Source organism: Lampetra planeri, chromosome 38, assembly GCF_965212315.1.
Source record: "Lampetra planeri chromosome 38, kcLamPlan1.2.h2, whole genome shotgun sequence".
Classification (NCBI taxonomy): domain Eukaryota; kingdom Metazoa; phylum Chordata; class Hyperoartia; order Petromyzontiformes; family Petromyzontidae; genus Lampetra; species Lampetra planeri.
The window spans coordinates 7,156,359-7,171,498 of record NC_136144.1 but is presented as its reverse complement, the minus strand read 5'-3'; the positions used below and the strand labels follow the sequence as shown (position 1 = coordinate 7,171,498).

Sequence of the window (15,140 nt, the reverse complement as noted above, 5' to 3'; positions counted from 1 at the left end):
GGGCCCTATATTAAAAAACACAAATATTTAAACACTAATTTTTTATTTGCATAGTAAAGTAATTATATTCTTTCATTTGCTACACAGCCAGATAATACGACAAATCGCGAACCTTAAACAAGTTGAAGGCAATATAGTGCTATAGGAATAGAGCAAGGGGCCGTCCATAAATGACGTCACGCACCTGGGGGGGGGTCAGACATTTGTGACGATGTGTGACGAGGGGGGTGGGGTTTGAGAAATGTGACGTCACATCAAAACGCGCAACTTTAAATAAATATAGACAACACGTTCTACTTAATTAAATAGACTTTTAATAAATGATTTCTCCTACAACATCAGAGTGTAGCGCCACATTAAATACGCACTAGAATGACAATAGTTTAAAGCGATTTGAAGCATGTTTTTTTTTGGGGGGGGGGCAGAGCTTTGTGACGTCATATTTGAGGGGGGGGTCTGACTTTTTGTGACGCCGTGTGACGAGGGGGGGGGGGTCAAAACTTGTCCAAAATCGCGTGACGTCATTTATGGACGGCCCCCAAGTGCAGAATCACTGAAACGGAATTGATAGCTTGAAAGCATTTAGCGCGGGGCCCTTGAAAGTGTGGGGCCCGTAGCATATGTAGCTACTTTTGCTACTACGATAATCCGGCACTGGCTGCAACTTTACCGCCCACAGTATTGTGCACCTTGTGTAGGCGCCGCGGTGGCGAGATGTTAACTCCCTCGCCTGGTATGCAGGTGGTCGTGGGTTCGCTCCAGACCCTGACGCCTGCTGCTGTATATTTGGAGTTTTCTTGTCTCTCCACGTGGTCGCGTGGATTTTTTCCCCTCCACATTAGAAAAAACGCGTTTAGAGTATCTGGCTGCTATGAATATCCACGTGATAAGCCACTTCGTTGAGCTATCATTTGTGGCCAGGTCGCTTCTGAAAAAGAGCTGTATAGTGGGACTTAGCATTTCCCATGAATATGCTAAATTCCTGTTGATATGCACATTATTTTTGTTAAGGCGCTCTTCTTCCACCTCCAACCCAGCTTATATATAAGCTCCTAGCTTGGCAGTGTCTCATTCTTCACCTGAAGACGGCTGCTTGCGTTGTAGCCGAAACGTCGTGAGAATTATTTTATTTTATTATGTTTTATTTTTATTATTTTATTACTTCCCTTCTACGTGACTTTACCGAAAGGACCAAGAAGATGAATCCCTGCAGTCACGAAAGCTTTAAATCGAAAAATAAAACATAGTTTAGTTTTCGTTCAATACTATCTGGTTCTTTCGGTAAAGTTACGTGACTTTTGTTTGATTGATTTGAAGCTAGTTTAATAAACAAAGTAGTTGTGACCCGGTGATATCACCAGAGGGCGCTATTGCACATAACTAAACGGCAGTGGTGACGCTTGTGCCTCACAACAAGAAGGACCTGGGTTCGATTCCTGACAAGGGGACTTTTCCGTGCGGAGTTTATATGTTCTCTCCCCCTGTTCCACATGAGCTTCCTCCGGGTTATGCAGACCATGCAGGTCTATTGATCAAGATTCCGGCTGCATCCATGCAACTGTTGGCCTTCTTGAGCACTGAGGGTGGACACTGGGCTCTTAGTACGTGTAAGATTTTCTGAGGCAAAGGTGATCATGGTAATTAGCAATGGAGCACCTGTGATTGAACTCCATGTCACGGTAGGAGGACAGAAGGTATAGGTGGTAGGCGAATGTGTGCTGAGCCATTGATGCCTCCTTTCCTCGTTGCAAGGCCCGCGCGGGCCACCGGCAGCCCATAGTGGCCTTTAGTGCGGCTCCTCGTGGCCTTTAGTGCGGCCCCTGACGTGCGCTCCAACAATACACAACATATGAAAACACCACCCCCAGTGTGCTGTCAAACCCCAACGGTTTCAAACGTGTAACAGCTCTCACACTGAAGTCACCCCCCACCTCCTCCTTCTGAAAATGAGTGAAGAACACTGCCCCACACAGCTGTCTATTTATTACGGTCAGGGTGGGGAGATCGTTGTGGTCTGTCACATTGTCCTCTGTCGCCTCAGCAATGAACACGGTGACCTGAGGGACACAACACGCATGACGGAGGGAGAGGGCCCCAAAGTGACCACGGGCCAAGGTCGGCACGACTCAAATGCTACGAGTGTCTGCCACAGGCAGTATCCACCGTGTGTATACATTTGAGTGTGTGTACACGGTACACATCTTGACGCGAAAGATTTTGCCTCGTCCTTGGCTAACAAATCCGTGAAGGTAGGTGGGAGGGGGTGACCCCTTCTCCTCCACACTTCCTCCTTTGAGACCCAGAAATGTGTAATTTTATTGATATTTTCCCAATAGGAAAATTAAGTAATGTTAATGAATTAATTAATGTATTGAGCCGTATTGAACAAATTAAAGAGATGAAAAACTTCTGGACACTGCCTCTCCGTCCGTCCCTTCCCTTGGGAAGTTTATCGATCCGCCCGTGTGGCCGATGGTCCAGAATAATAGCGGAGCGGCAGCCGAGGGATGGAACGCGCACGCTCCCGAAATCACGTCCCTCCCAGGAGACGGAGCGATGAAATCCGCGCGCGTTGCACCACTGCATCCATCGAGGTGGATTATTCCATCATCGCGGGTTGGCGAGCGGTGAGTGGTGGCGGCCGCTTGCGGGGAGGTAGGTTTTTAATCCAGCAGTGGATTGACCACACGGCTGATTTTGATGGTGGTGGTGAACAGGTGGTGGTGGTGGGTGGGCGTGATGCGGGATGAGAAGCAGCGAGGAAGCGTGGTGGCTCCGAGCAATGTTGACGTCACTCGCTTTAGCGGGGATCGGGGGGAGGGGTATGGGTTTGGGGTTAAGGGAGCGGTGGTGCCACCGTTGTGCAACGCGATTCGCACGCACGCGCGCGCGCCTGCGCGTCTCCCGGAGGAATCACGGAGCCTACGCCACAACCACAGTCTGAACCACCAACACCGACAGCTACAACCGCAACATCATCCATCATCAAATAATAAGTCCACGTGAGCCAGAGACGAACAGCAGCAGCAGCAACAGAGCGAGATGGAGACGTGAACAGCATCGGGCATCTCTCTCTCTCGCTCCCGACAACAGCGGCGCTTCAGTGTGGTGGGGACCGCGGCTCTCACCACCAAATCCCGGGATACGTTATCATCAACAACAATAACAACAACGTCGTCGTTGTTGTTGTCCTTCTGGTCGCCATCATAATCGTCGTCGTCATCATCGCGCTGTGTTGAGCAAACGGAGGCAGGTGGCGGTGCCTGGAGACGAGGTGAATACGGGAGGAGGACGAGGAGGAGATTTGAAAGGTGACCACAAGAAAGAGTTGGGGGGGGGGGGGGAGACGTTGACTGAGGAGGTGACCGGAGGCAAGGATGACGAGGTGTAATTGAAAGGTGGTGACGAGGAGAAAGAGTTGGGGGGAGACGTTGGCTGACGAGGAGACCACAGACAGAATGACGAGGGGAATTGAAAGGTGGTGACGAGGAGAAAGAGTTGGGGGGGGGGGGGGGGACGGTGATTGAGGAGGTGACCGGAGGCAAGAATGACGAGGGGAATTGATATGTGGTGACGAAGAGAAAGAGTTGGGGGGAGACGTTGGCTGAGGAGGTGACCGGAGGCAAGGATGACGAGGTGTAATTGAAAGGTGGTGGCCAGGGAGGAGGTGACCACGGGTGAGGAGTATGAGGAAGATATATTGCCAGAAAGAGGAGGAGGTAGAGGAGGTGATGGACGAGTGCTGGACAAGCAGGGGGATATTCGGCGATTTGGGGTTGGAGGGAGGTGATGTGGAAGACGCGAGCAGGGAGGAGAATGACGAGGTGACGATTAGGAAGCAGCTGAGAGAGGCGATGAGAGTGAGGAGGCACGCGATTGAGAGCAGAGAGGACGAAGTGATGACCAAGGGGAGTAGGTGAAGGTGACGCGATGTAAGCCACGAGAGCAAGGGAGGATGCTAAATCCCACCAGCTGAGTAGCTGTCGGAGTGAGAGAGTTGTGTGTGTGTGGGGGGGGAGGTGTGAAGGACGATTTGGGTTGAGTTCTTCAAGTTCTTTTTGTGAACCGGGGTGACAGCTCGCGAGACCAGAGTTGAGCCTCGTCTGCAAGAGTGACGTGTTGCTCGGCTCGGCTGATGTTGGTTGTGGTGCTCAAGGTGGTTGGCAGCGGCGGTGGTGGTGGTGGTGGAGGCCCTTGCCAGTGCCATGGGATGCTCGCTGAGCGCCGAGGAGCGAGCCGCGGCCCAGCGATCGCGTCTCATCGACCGCGGACTCAAGGACGCGCGACACCGCTCGGCACGGGAGGTCAAGCTGCTGCTCCTGGGTGAGAGTGCGCCACGGCGGAGTCGCGGTCCATTGTGGTCACCAAGCATGGACAGACCGATAGGGCTGTCTCAACCACAACCACGGCCAGAACGACAAGCCACACGCACGGACAGTCACGTGCACAGGCGAAGCGACAGCCACAAGCGCATTCAAAAATACAGCCACAAAGACAGACAGAACTCTAGCCACAAGCACAGGCAGAACTACAGAAACAACACAAAGCGACAGCCACAATCGCAGACAGAAATATAGCCACAAACACAGGCAGAAATACAGCCACAAAGACAGACAGAACTCTAGCCACAAGCACAGGCAAAACTACAAACACAAACAGAGCCTCAGCCACAAACACAAACAGAGCTACAGCCACAAACACAGACAAAGCTACAGTCAAAAGCACAGACAGAAATACAGCCACAAGCACAGACAGAAATACAGACACAAGCACAGACAGCACAAACGGTCACATGCACGGACATAACTACAAGCACAGACAGCTACAGCCACAAACACAGATAAGGCTATAGTCACATGCACATCCAGAGCTGGAACTACAAACTCAAACATAAATACAATGCACAATCTCAAATACAACCATAGCAACAGCCACAACCCAGAGCTTCGACCATAACTACATCCAAAAGCACAACAACCACCACTACCACCACAGCTATAACCACAGCAGAGAGCCTCCATCACAACCCCAGCCACAACCACAATCCACACCCTCAACTACAACCACAGAACAGTCACAGCCACAACTACAACCACAGTAAAAAAAAGCACAACCTTAACTACAACCTAGAGCCACCACCGCAGCTACAGACCAGAGCCTCAACCACAACTACAGAACTCAGCCTGAACCATAACCACAGGACACCCTCAACCACAACCACACGAGACGGCCTCACCCACAGCCACAGAACATAGCCTGAACCACAACCACAGCCACAGAACACAGTCTCAACCACAGCCACACGACACAGAACTACCGTCACAACCACAATCGTGTATTGTGGGGTTTCTATTTACACTCACCATACATTATCCTCCATGCATTTCTTTTGCTCTGATTCCTATTCACATCATTGTTGTACCCTAGATTTATTATTTGTTTCTTTTGTGTTTTTTGGTGACCCATGTTACTCTCGCAAATGCCACTCATCCTGGCCTCTTGAGTTATCCCCTGGCTCAAACTAAATTAACCTGAAACTGGAACCCAAACCACAGCCATGCATTAACGTCCGAACAAGCGTGCATTGATCTTGCAACCCAACGACACAACTGCACGTTAACAGCGGCCAATTGTTAAACCCAAGCACTTCATTTTATTTTCACGATTGGGCCTTTAACCGCACGCATTTGCTGCTTTAACTTGTTGTGCTTAAGGGTCAAAGTCCCAGGGAGCTCCAAAGTGTGCATGTGTTACTGTCACAGTGTTTGGCTGTGATTTTTCTACAGAGGGTGCCAATTAGCAAGCTGCATTGAAATGAACAAAACGCAGGCTCACGAGCCAATTATTTCCATGCCACCGTGAAACAAACTCTTGTGTCGCAGGATCCCTGCTGTGTGCCAGGTGTTGCCAAAACTCAGCGCCGCTGTGAGTCGGGGATTTATTTTTTAACCAAAATATATGGACCCAACATCTTTCAAATGGCCGAGAGCTACGAAACACCAAGCGGGTCACGGGGGGGGGGCTGGGGGCTGTAACATGGTAGGGGGGGGGGAACACGGACGGTACAAAATCTGCAAAAGCAGCAACAGCCCGGGGAGACACTCGCTTCTGTTGGCAGAGCCACATTACGAGCGCTCCCGTCTGCGCTCCCGCAGATTTTTTAATTCAAATCTGCACCGCCGACCGGCCCTGGAGACGTCTCGACTCTCCGCATCTCGGGGCCTGTTAAGCAAAGGTCATGATGCCCTTTGGCACAATGTCTCGTACGAGGAGCCGCTCACGCTCCAGAGTTGGGGCGCAGCGCACGAGGTGAGGGCGCGTGCGCGCGCTCCAGGGCTGGTCCACACGAGCTCTGCACGGGCATGAGACCTTGGGGAATTTAATTGATTCAATCACTCTTTTTGTACTCGGGCCAGGTGGCTTTGTTGACAAGGCAGTGAATCGGTTCTTTGTGTGCGTGAAGGATACCGTCAGTTCGGATCACAGGGGTTCATTGATAGGTCAATGACAATTTGTTCTCAACCAAAAAGCGATGTATGCATCGATTTAGCTTTGCCGAACAGCATGCTCGTTTTCTGTTATCTATGTTGCATGCAAATGTTATGGTAATCGCCTGTTAATGTAATGTTAACGCGTCAACCGACAAGGCACAGGGAGAAGAACATTGTGAATGAAAACAGAATGAGACGGGCATCTGAATGAAAGTTTAAACAGTACAGAATACAGACCAGACAGGACTGATGAGGAGACGGGACAAAACTATGAAGCTAAACGATTTTTTTCTATTTTGCCAGGTAAGGCCCACTGAGCTATATAGCTCTTGTTCAAAAACGACCTGGCCACAAATGATAGCGGAATGAAGTGGCTTATGATGTGGACATTTTTATAGCAGCCAAACACTCTAAACGCATGTTTCTAAATGTGGTGGGGAACAACTAGAAGACCTGGAGAAAAATCTACGTGACCACGGGGAGAGAGAACATGCAAACTCCAAATATACAGGTGTCAGGGTTAGGATCGAACCCACTACTTCCTTATACCAGGCGAGGTAGTTAACATTTCGCCACCGCGGCGTCCCCAAGAATGTGTTAGGAATGTGACGGTGCATAGGAGACAGCAGAGGAGACGGCAATAAAAGAGAGACAAAAATACAGCATGGAGAATGAAATTGGACAAAAAAAATACATTTAAAATTAAAGGTGGAGCCCCGCCATGACTTGCTGGCGCAGTTGCTGACAGAAGCGGAGGGTGTTTTAGCATTCCTGTTGCACGCTGACTCGACGTCTCGGAATAGGTAGGAGCATACTCTTAAGTTTTTTCGGTAAAGTCACGTAGGTAAAAAATAAAATAAATAAAATAATTATAGTAATAATATCAAGTGATACAGTAAATCTAGCTGTGACGGTCCCACCTGATGACGGAGACTTGTGTTGCCTCCGAAACGTCGTGATTTATTATTTTATTTTATTTCTATTATTACTTTTATTCAATTTATATTTCATTTTTTACCTACGTGACTTTACCGAAAAAACCTAAGAGTATGAATCCTTGCAGTCACGAAAGCTTCAATCTAGAATTAGGTAGGAGCACCCACAATTTTACCACACGCATGGCCTGCTCATTGACGTAACTGCGCGGCAACCAATTCATGCCGCTGGGTGGACTGAGGCGGTGGGACGGGTTTAAGAAACTTGCACCGTTGTTTTAACTGCCGCGCCGGGATGTCCTGGAAAGAACATTCTGCTTTGATAACATGAACGCACTCCCATTGGTTATTGTTGGGGGAGGGCAGAAAAACACTTGTATGCAGGAATAAAATCTCCACTATTTAGGGACGTGATACATCAAATCGCCCTGTGCCCAAATCAGCCTCAATAATGCACATTATCTCGTCAAATATCAGAAAAACACTTGTATGCAGGAATAAAATCTTCACTATTTAGGGACGTGATACATCAAATCGCACTGTGCCCAAATCACCCTCAATAATGCACATTATCTCGTCATTGCCTGGCGAGAGTCGGTTGGGCAACTGCCGTGCACAAACAGCCTGTCACGGGGTTGTGAAAATATATGGTGGGCAGCAGCAGAGAGCAGTGCAACAAAATGGGCTCATGTACTCCGCTCCTTCATCAACCGCGCATTCACTGGCGCGTTGAAGTTAGGCTCAAGTGACCTTCGTGACCCGCAGCAGGTTTTTCCGGCGAGGCCCTCACCCGGCAGTGGATTGAGTAAAGGAGCCCCCCCCCCCCCCCAGGTGCTTGATTGGGGGTGGCTACTCGCAGCATTGGGCCCCCGCGCTGGAGCCGCAGGATCACCCCCGTGGCCAGCGAGAGTTCTACTTTAACTTGTGTGGCCCACCACGGTCGGACGATAGATATTGTGATGATAATTCAAACGACATCCTGGGTAGGAATGGATCGGGTGCGTGATTCAGAAACCGCGTGGAAGAGATTTGTGTGGGTGGAGGTGAAAGCTGGGCTTGATGGAGGAAAAAATAAGAGTTGTTTAATTATGCAGTGTTAGGCGTGTTGGAATTTAATGGAATTTGATATACGGGGGCGTGTGAGGACGTTGAGGTTGAAACGTAGGTATATTGAGGTTAAAGTGAACAATGCCAAATCAAATAAACTTGACGTATTATGACAAGAATACAGCGCCGCCGCAAAGCACAACAACAACAACATTGAGATCAAGCATTGCACAGTACACAGTAGCGTTGTGGATCAGTTGGTGGAGATGCGGGGTTCTTTATTGTAAGAGAAATGAGTTTAAATCTTGGCCATAGCCGATTCATCACCTATCTTTTCATCTTCATCATCATTGCCAACCATGAACAATGATGTATGTCTTGACTTAAAGATTTCGTGACTGCAGGAATTCATATTCTTTGGGTCTTTCGCTAAATTCACATAGATAGGTTCAAAGAAAATAACAAAAAACTACGACCGCTTATGTTGCGATCGAAACGTCGTACTTTTTTGTTATTTTCTTTGAACCTATCTACGTGACTTTACCGAAAGACCCAAAGAATAGAAAAATGATTTATGTATGTTGAACTTATTTCGCACAGTAGGTAGCCATCCGTGCTAATCTGATGTACGGGGGAAGAACAACAAACTAAATACAAAAAAGCAGTTCTCAAAAAATTAGTTTTAAATCTAGATTTAAAAGTGCATAACTCCAGTGGCATCCTAATATCAGAAGGAGGAGCGTTCCAGACGGCCGCAGAAGCACATCTGTAAGCGTGCGATGCGGTGACCGTCTTTGTTCGATGTCTTACCAATTCCGCTATGAGGGTGGCCGGAGTTCGCGTGATGATTTACGCTCCTTGACCAGATCAGCAAGGTATTGTGATTCAATTGTGGCAAGCACTTTGTGTGTAATGAGCTCCTCAACGAGATCGATACAGATGGATGAAGGCCTCCAAAAGCCATCTCCATCTCTCGCGACCATTTATTAATGTAACAGCAAGCAAATTCAGAGTCGCACCCTTTACATGCCTTTTCCCCTCTACTGGCTTAAGAACACAAATCGAGATGAGTGCCACTTGAAGGCGGTTAGAGCACGGGAACAACGTAGCGTCCTGTCCCGGTGGAATACAGGGATGTGTGACCACTGTCTGAGGTGTGACACGAGGATGTTGAGAGTTACGAGGACAAATGAGAGCAAATAAGAGGGCTCTTTCAGTCGCTGTGTGGCACGAGCTCTTTTTCAGTTTGGTGTTGGTTTTTTTCTCCGTCAGTTCTTTGTTTATTCTGCGAGTGGTGTTTTGCTCGCTGTTTGCTGTTGACGCTCAGCTTTTTTTTCTTCCCTACGGCCGTTCAATCATCCAGAGTTAGCTGTTGGTTGTCATAGTCGGTTGACCCCGTTGTCTGTTGTGGGCTGTTGCCTGGCTGCTTTTGGCCATTGTGGGGCCATCCGCCAGCGTCGGCAGTGTTGGCGCCACTTCGAGGACCTGTGGAAAAGTTTCGTGTGGACTAAATGGTCCACAGAGGAGCGCATGCTTCTCTCCTTCTGTGCTTTGAAACAAAAAACAACAACACGGCTACAATTAGTACGTTTGTTTTCATAATAAACCACTCCACGGCATCCGGGGCGGCCTACTGAGCACGTGGAGTGAAACGTCGGACGTTGTGCCGAACGACACGCGGTCCGCAGAGCTGCACAGCGCTCGCATGAACTGTAGCGCGGATTCAACATTGTGCAGTTTGTGCTCCACTGCACAGCAATTTTCTGGGGAATTCATGGTTATGCAATTTCAAGAACAATGCAGGCCTATTGGGCACCTCGATAACATTGGCTCTCGTGTGTCGTACTAATCCGCAGCGTGAAAACATTGAGGAATTTTTAAAACCCAATCCACGGTCGCGTTACACGTTGTGCTTGTTGGGTTTTTTGTCCCAATCCGTCATTCTGTTTCTATGTGACGGACCACGTGCTATTGGTGTGGACATACAGTACGAAAAATATCTACATAGCATGAGATTAGTCGGCGAGCGAAGGACGCAAAGTTACGTTCGCTAACAAAACATCTAGAAGAACGTACGCGCGTTGTCAGTGACACGCTTTGCGTTTATCCAGCCACAGCCTTGACTCGTCCTTACGCTTGTCTGCATGCAAATGCGTAGAGCAGTGTTACGCAATGAACCTTGAACCATTCTCTAATATTCAGGCCAGCTTCTCCTCTTTCTTTCTTATTTTGGTGGCAGGGTGGCGCAGTTGTAACACTTTTCCCCCCCTCGCAGCGAGAAAGTCCTGGGTTCAAATCCCGACCCGGGCACCTTGCTGCGTGGAGTTTCTATGATCCTCCCCCTTAAATTTCGATTTAAAGCTTTCGTGACTGCAGAAATCCATCTTCTTGGTTCTTTCGGTAAAGTAAAGCATAATAAAAATAATAAAAATAAAATTCTCACATGTCAGAATTTTATTCTATTATGTTTTATTTGTATTATTTTATTATTTCCCTTCTACGTGACTTTACCGAAAGAATCAAGAAGATCCTCCCCCTTGTTCAGTATCGGTTTCCGTCAGGTTCTGTGGTTTCACTCTTTAACTAACAAAAACCCCACAAACAAATACAATGTAACTTGGTATTGGCCAGACATCCCAGTGCTGAAACATTACCTGATAATCACTCAATTGGGATGATATGCGGCAACATGACACCCTCCTGTCAAAACGTTGCTGGGTAAACAAATACAGCAGCAGCAATAATAATAATAAAATAATACTTCTTGCGCTTTTAGCAAAGGAGACCTTGACATTGGTTTGAATAGATGAAGTTTTTCTGTACCATTGTAGATGTAAACAGACTCATTCCTTCGATGAAAAACTCATTCTTTCTGAGTCCTCTACTGGTTGAAGGCTTCCCCTCGCTGTGTCTTTGAAGGTTTTTTTTTCAACCGATTAACCTCCGATTAGCGTGGTTGGCTACGTACGGTGCAAAAGAAGCTCAATATACATACGTAACCATACTTCACTACGCTGGTCAAAGTGGGTTGACCGTCACCGGTGTTAGATATTGCTCCCTGCTGATTATTATATTTTTACCAAAAAAAATGTCTCTTCTTGTTATTATGGTTTCCCGACCCCTGTCCTGGATGTTATTCCCTCATCCGCAAAGGTTCTCTCTCCGGGCCTTTCGTTTTTTTCTACATGCAAAATAGCTCTCGACTGTATTTTGCCTAAATATCGCAATACAGAACTCTCCCTAAAAACAGTGTTATGAAACTCCGCGAGGGCTTTCCTTTTGCTATGTATACATATTCCATTGCCGTGCTAATGATTATACTGCAGGCGAACACCTACTTCTGATATTGGCTATTACGGATAAAAAATGGCAGTAATTACTGCTGTACACTGAATATTTATTTCACTCCCAATTTTGAATGTATTGCATCTGCGCAGAGTCTTCTATTAGGGCCGATTGAGGCTGCTCAAAACACATGCAGCCCGTGATAATGACAGCTTCCTTTTTTAGGTTTTGACGGCATGTCGTGCTCCATTCGTCGTAACCGAGAGATGAAGGCTGATCTCACAAAGGCTGTTTATTTACTGCGCTGTCTGGCACGTTTCTGTGGCACTGTTTTATTTGTTCGTTGTATGTATGTCTATTGAACTTCTTTCACGCCATACGTAGGCAACCGCGATAAACGGTGACTGTCCGTCTTCTCTTTTCCTCCAATTATTTTCCTGTCCTTCTGTGTGGCTGTCTGCTTTCACGCGTGCATCCCCCTCTGTGCGTGTGCTATCTGCTTGCCCGCCTGTATTCTTCTCTGTCTGTATATCCCCGCTACATTTCTGCTTATATCTCTCAATGTGTGCTTCCCTATGTCCATCTCTCTTTGCATGGTTGCCGGGCTGCCTGTCTGCCTGGATGTTTCACCATTTTAGAGCCAGAGTGGGAAAGCTTTACCTTACCGAGAACTAAATCGGTGAAGAGCCAAATAACTCTGCATAAGTATGACTACTGTACGGAGCTGCGTTGGCTTCCAGGTTGCCAAACGAATACATTATGAGGTCGCACTCATTACACACAAAGTGCTTGCCACAATTGAATCACAATACCTTGCTGATCTGGTCAAGGAGCATAAACCATCACGCGAACTCTGGCCATCCTTGTAGCGGATTTTGGCTTGCCATCGAACAAAGATGGTCACCGCATCGCGCGCTTAAAGATGCGCTTCTGCGACCGTCTGGAACGCTCTTCCTTCCGATATTAGGAAGCCACTGGAGCTAGGTTGAAAACTCATTTGTTTAGAACACATTTTTGTGTTCAGTTTGTTATCCTTTCCCCGCACCTCCGATTAGCACGGTTGGTTACGTATGGTGCGAACGAAGTTGGGTATACATACAGGGGACAAATTTGGCTCAAGTTGAAGCACTGTTGTCAGAAATGGGTTGGATCACCCAGTTCCTCCTGCCTCGCTTCACCCCATAGAGATGTGAAGCCGTTGGTTTAATTGATGACCCAGCAATCACCGATTCACCCCCAGGCACTCGCCCGCAAAAGTCAGTCATCTCCTTATAACTCTTCTTTTGCTACTAACATGGTTACTGCTCCCGTGCACTCCCCGTCATTCCACCCAGGCAGACTCATCCGCACCGTGGGTGTTCAAACAATTGTTGTTGTCTGATTAGCACTGTTGGCTACGTGCGATACGAATGTAGGTCAACATACATACGTGCAACCACACTGAAGGTCACAGCAAGACACTCGCCCACAGACTCTCAGCTGCTGACTCACCCACCAAATCTCTCATTCCATTCACTCAGCCACTCGCCACACTGCGGGTTACAACACTTTCTGCTTCCTGCCCCATGCAGCTCCACTTTGGAATGTTATTTTTTTATAACCTTGCTCAAGTTAATAAATGCGTTAACTTTTTATCTATCACAACCTTGGCGGTGCTGTTTGTTGTCGCTCGCTCGATGTTTTGGGCCTTTGGGCACCGTGTTCAGCAAACTGTGTTTGAAAGAAATACAAATGAGAAAAAATAGGACATTCAAACGCATTTGACGCTCCGCACATTGTTGAGGACAAAGAGGGGGTGGGTGGCCAACACCACGCCCGGCTGCCTTTGTCGGCCTCGTGGCGATGTTTACACACCGCACCAGGTACTCATTTGAGGCTGAGTCGACCTAGGGGAGGAGTCCCAGGACCGGTTGAGATAATCGTCATTGGTGTTGGCCACGAGCAGAAATCGAACTCGGGTCACCGCGGTTTCTTAGCGCAGCACGCTAACCACTACACTACCGCTCCCCACATTATCAGACACACACAGACACATACCACAGTTACCACTATCTCCGCGAAATGCCATTTCAATGACAATAAGTGAATGATCACATTCAAATCAGAAACACAGGGACGTTTCCAGCCTCAAATTATTCTAGAATTGATACCCGATTAGTGCCGCTAATCTTCATACTGTCACGAGCCATATGAAGTGTGGGACCGTATAACAGGAAGTCTTTGGCTGCTCTGACACGTGGTTCCCATTCCTGGTCTGAAGGAACTTTGACAACCAAAACTTGAATGTTCTAAGTGTTTCCTTGTCGTTGCTTATCACACGAGGAAGAGTCTGACACGTGCTAGTGTCCTGTTCGGCTGTGCGAAGGTAAGCTCTGAGAGAATGTCAGCTGAACTCTGGGGACTGTGTTTAATGTTCATGATTTCATAGCTGCTTAAAGCCATTTTGTCTGCATTTGATCACATGTTCTGCTTTTTTTCCCCATTGCCTCTTACCTGCCTGATCTGGTAATCGTCCTTGAAATAAATTCCAACATACTTCTTGTGTCTTTAATAAAAAAAAAGGTTTATTGCAATTCGCTACATTTAGTTTGTGCGTTTAAAGGATGGCTCTCAATAAAACCATATGGTCCGGATTATTAAACACACTTTTTTTTTTAATGACCTCAAAAGTTTGGTGGGAATTTTGACTCTCCAGAGCAATTTAATAATGTGAAGAATACGGGACTGTATTTTGTATGCACTGTAATTTGGCTAACAATTTTGTCCTTTATAAATAACACAATTATTTTTCTAATTTCTTCCCCCTCATCTGTCTTGTACGGTGTCTAATTCGGTGTAATTTAATTTCAGACTGGCAACCTGAAAGGAAACGTTTGCATTAAGTTACTTGAATTTCAAGTAATCAACTCTTAGACACACGCACGGATGCATGTCCTGGGGCGTGCGTGCGTGGTAAGCTGCACGTGCTTATCCAGGGAGCCTGGGTCAATTTACAGTTGCATCATCACACAAATGTATCAGTTGTTTTATAAATTCAAATTCATATTTATAAGATGCTAATGTTATACGGCGTATAAAGCGTGACCACTTATCAAGATACGGTTAGCCTTGGGACTGTGCGTTTGTGTGAATTCATACGGGAAGAGGAACGATGCAGATTCTATGGGGGAGAGAGGGCCATTAAGGGGGGTGTACCACCACATGTTGGAGAAAGATAACTTCACAGAACTACTTCCCGAGTACTTTAAAAAGAGCCACATCTTTCACGCGGTGGTCAACATTTCCGCAATTTTTTTTATTCTATATTATTGTTATTCAGAAGCTGGGGACCGGGCTGAGACTGTGTACTCACTGCAAATGAGAATCTCAGATTAATAATGCG

The 15,140-nt window shown here is 47.3% G+C and overlaps 1 protein-coding gene across 1 annotated transcript in view; it reads left to right on the top strand.

Annotated features, from left to right (window-relative positions):
* The first annotated feature begins 2,835 nt into the window (after positions 1 to 2,835).
* The window catches only part of LOC144731250 (guanine nucleotide-binding protein G(i) subunit alpha-2-like), a 45,856-nt gene continuing 33,551 nt past the window's right edge, over positions 2,836 to 15,140 (top strand). Inside the window, exons 1-2 of the mRNA XM_078612277.1 lie at positions 2,836 to 3,311; positions 4,157 to 4,323. Of these exons, the coding sequence (XP_078468403.1) occupies positions 4,206 to 4,323 (118 nt within the window). The 5' untranslated portion in view covers positions 2,836 to 3,311; positions 4,157 to 4,205. The remainder of the gene's footprint in view (positions 3,312 to 4,156; positions 4,324 to 15,140) is intronic.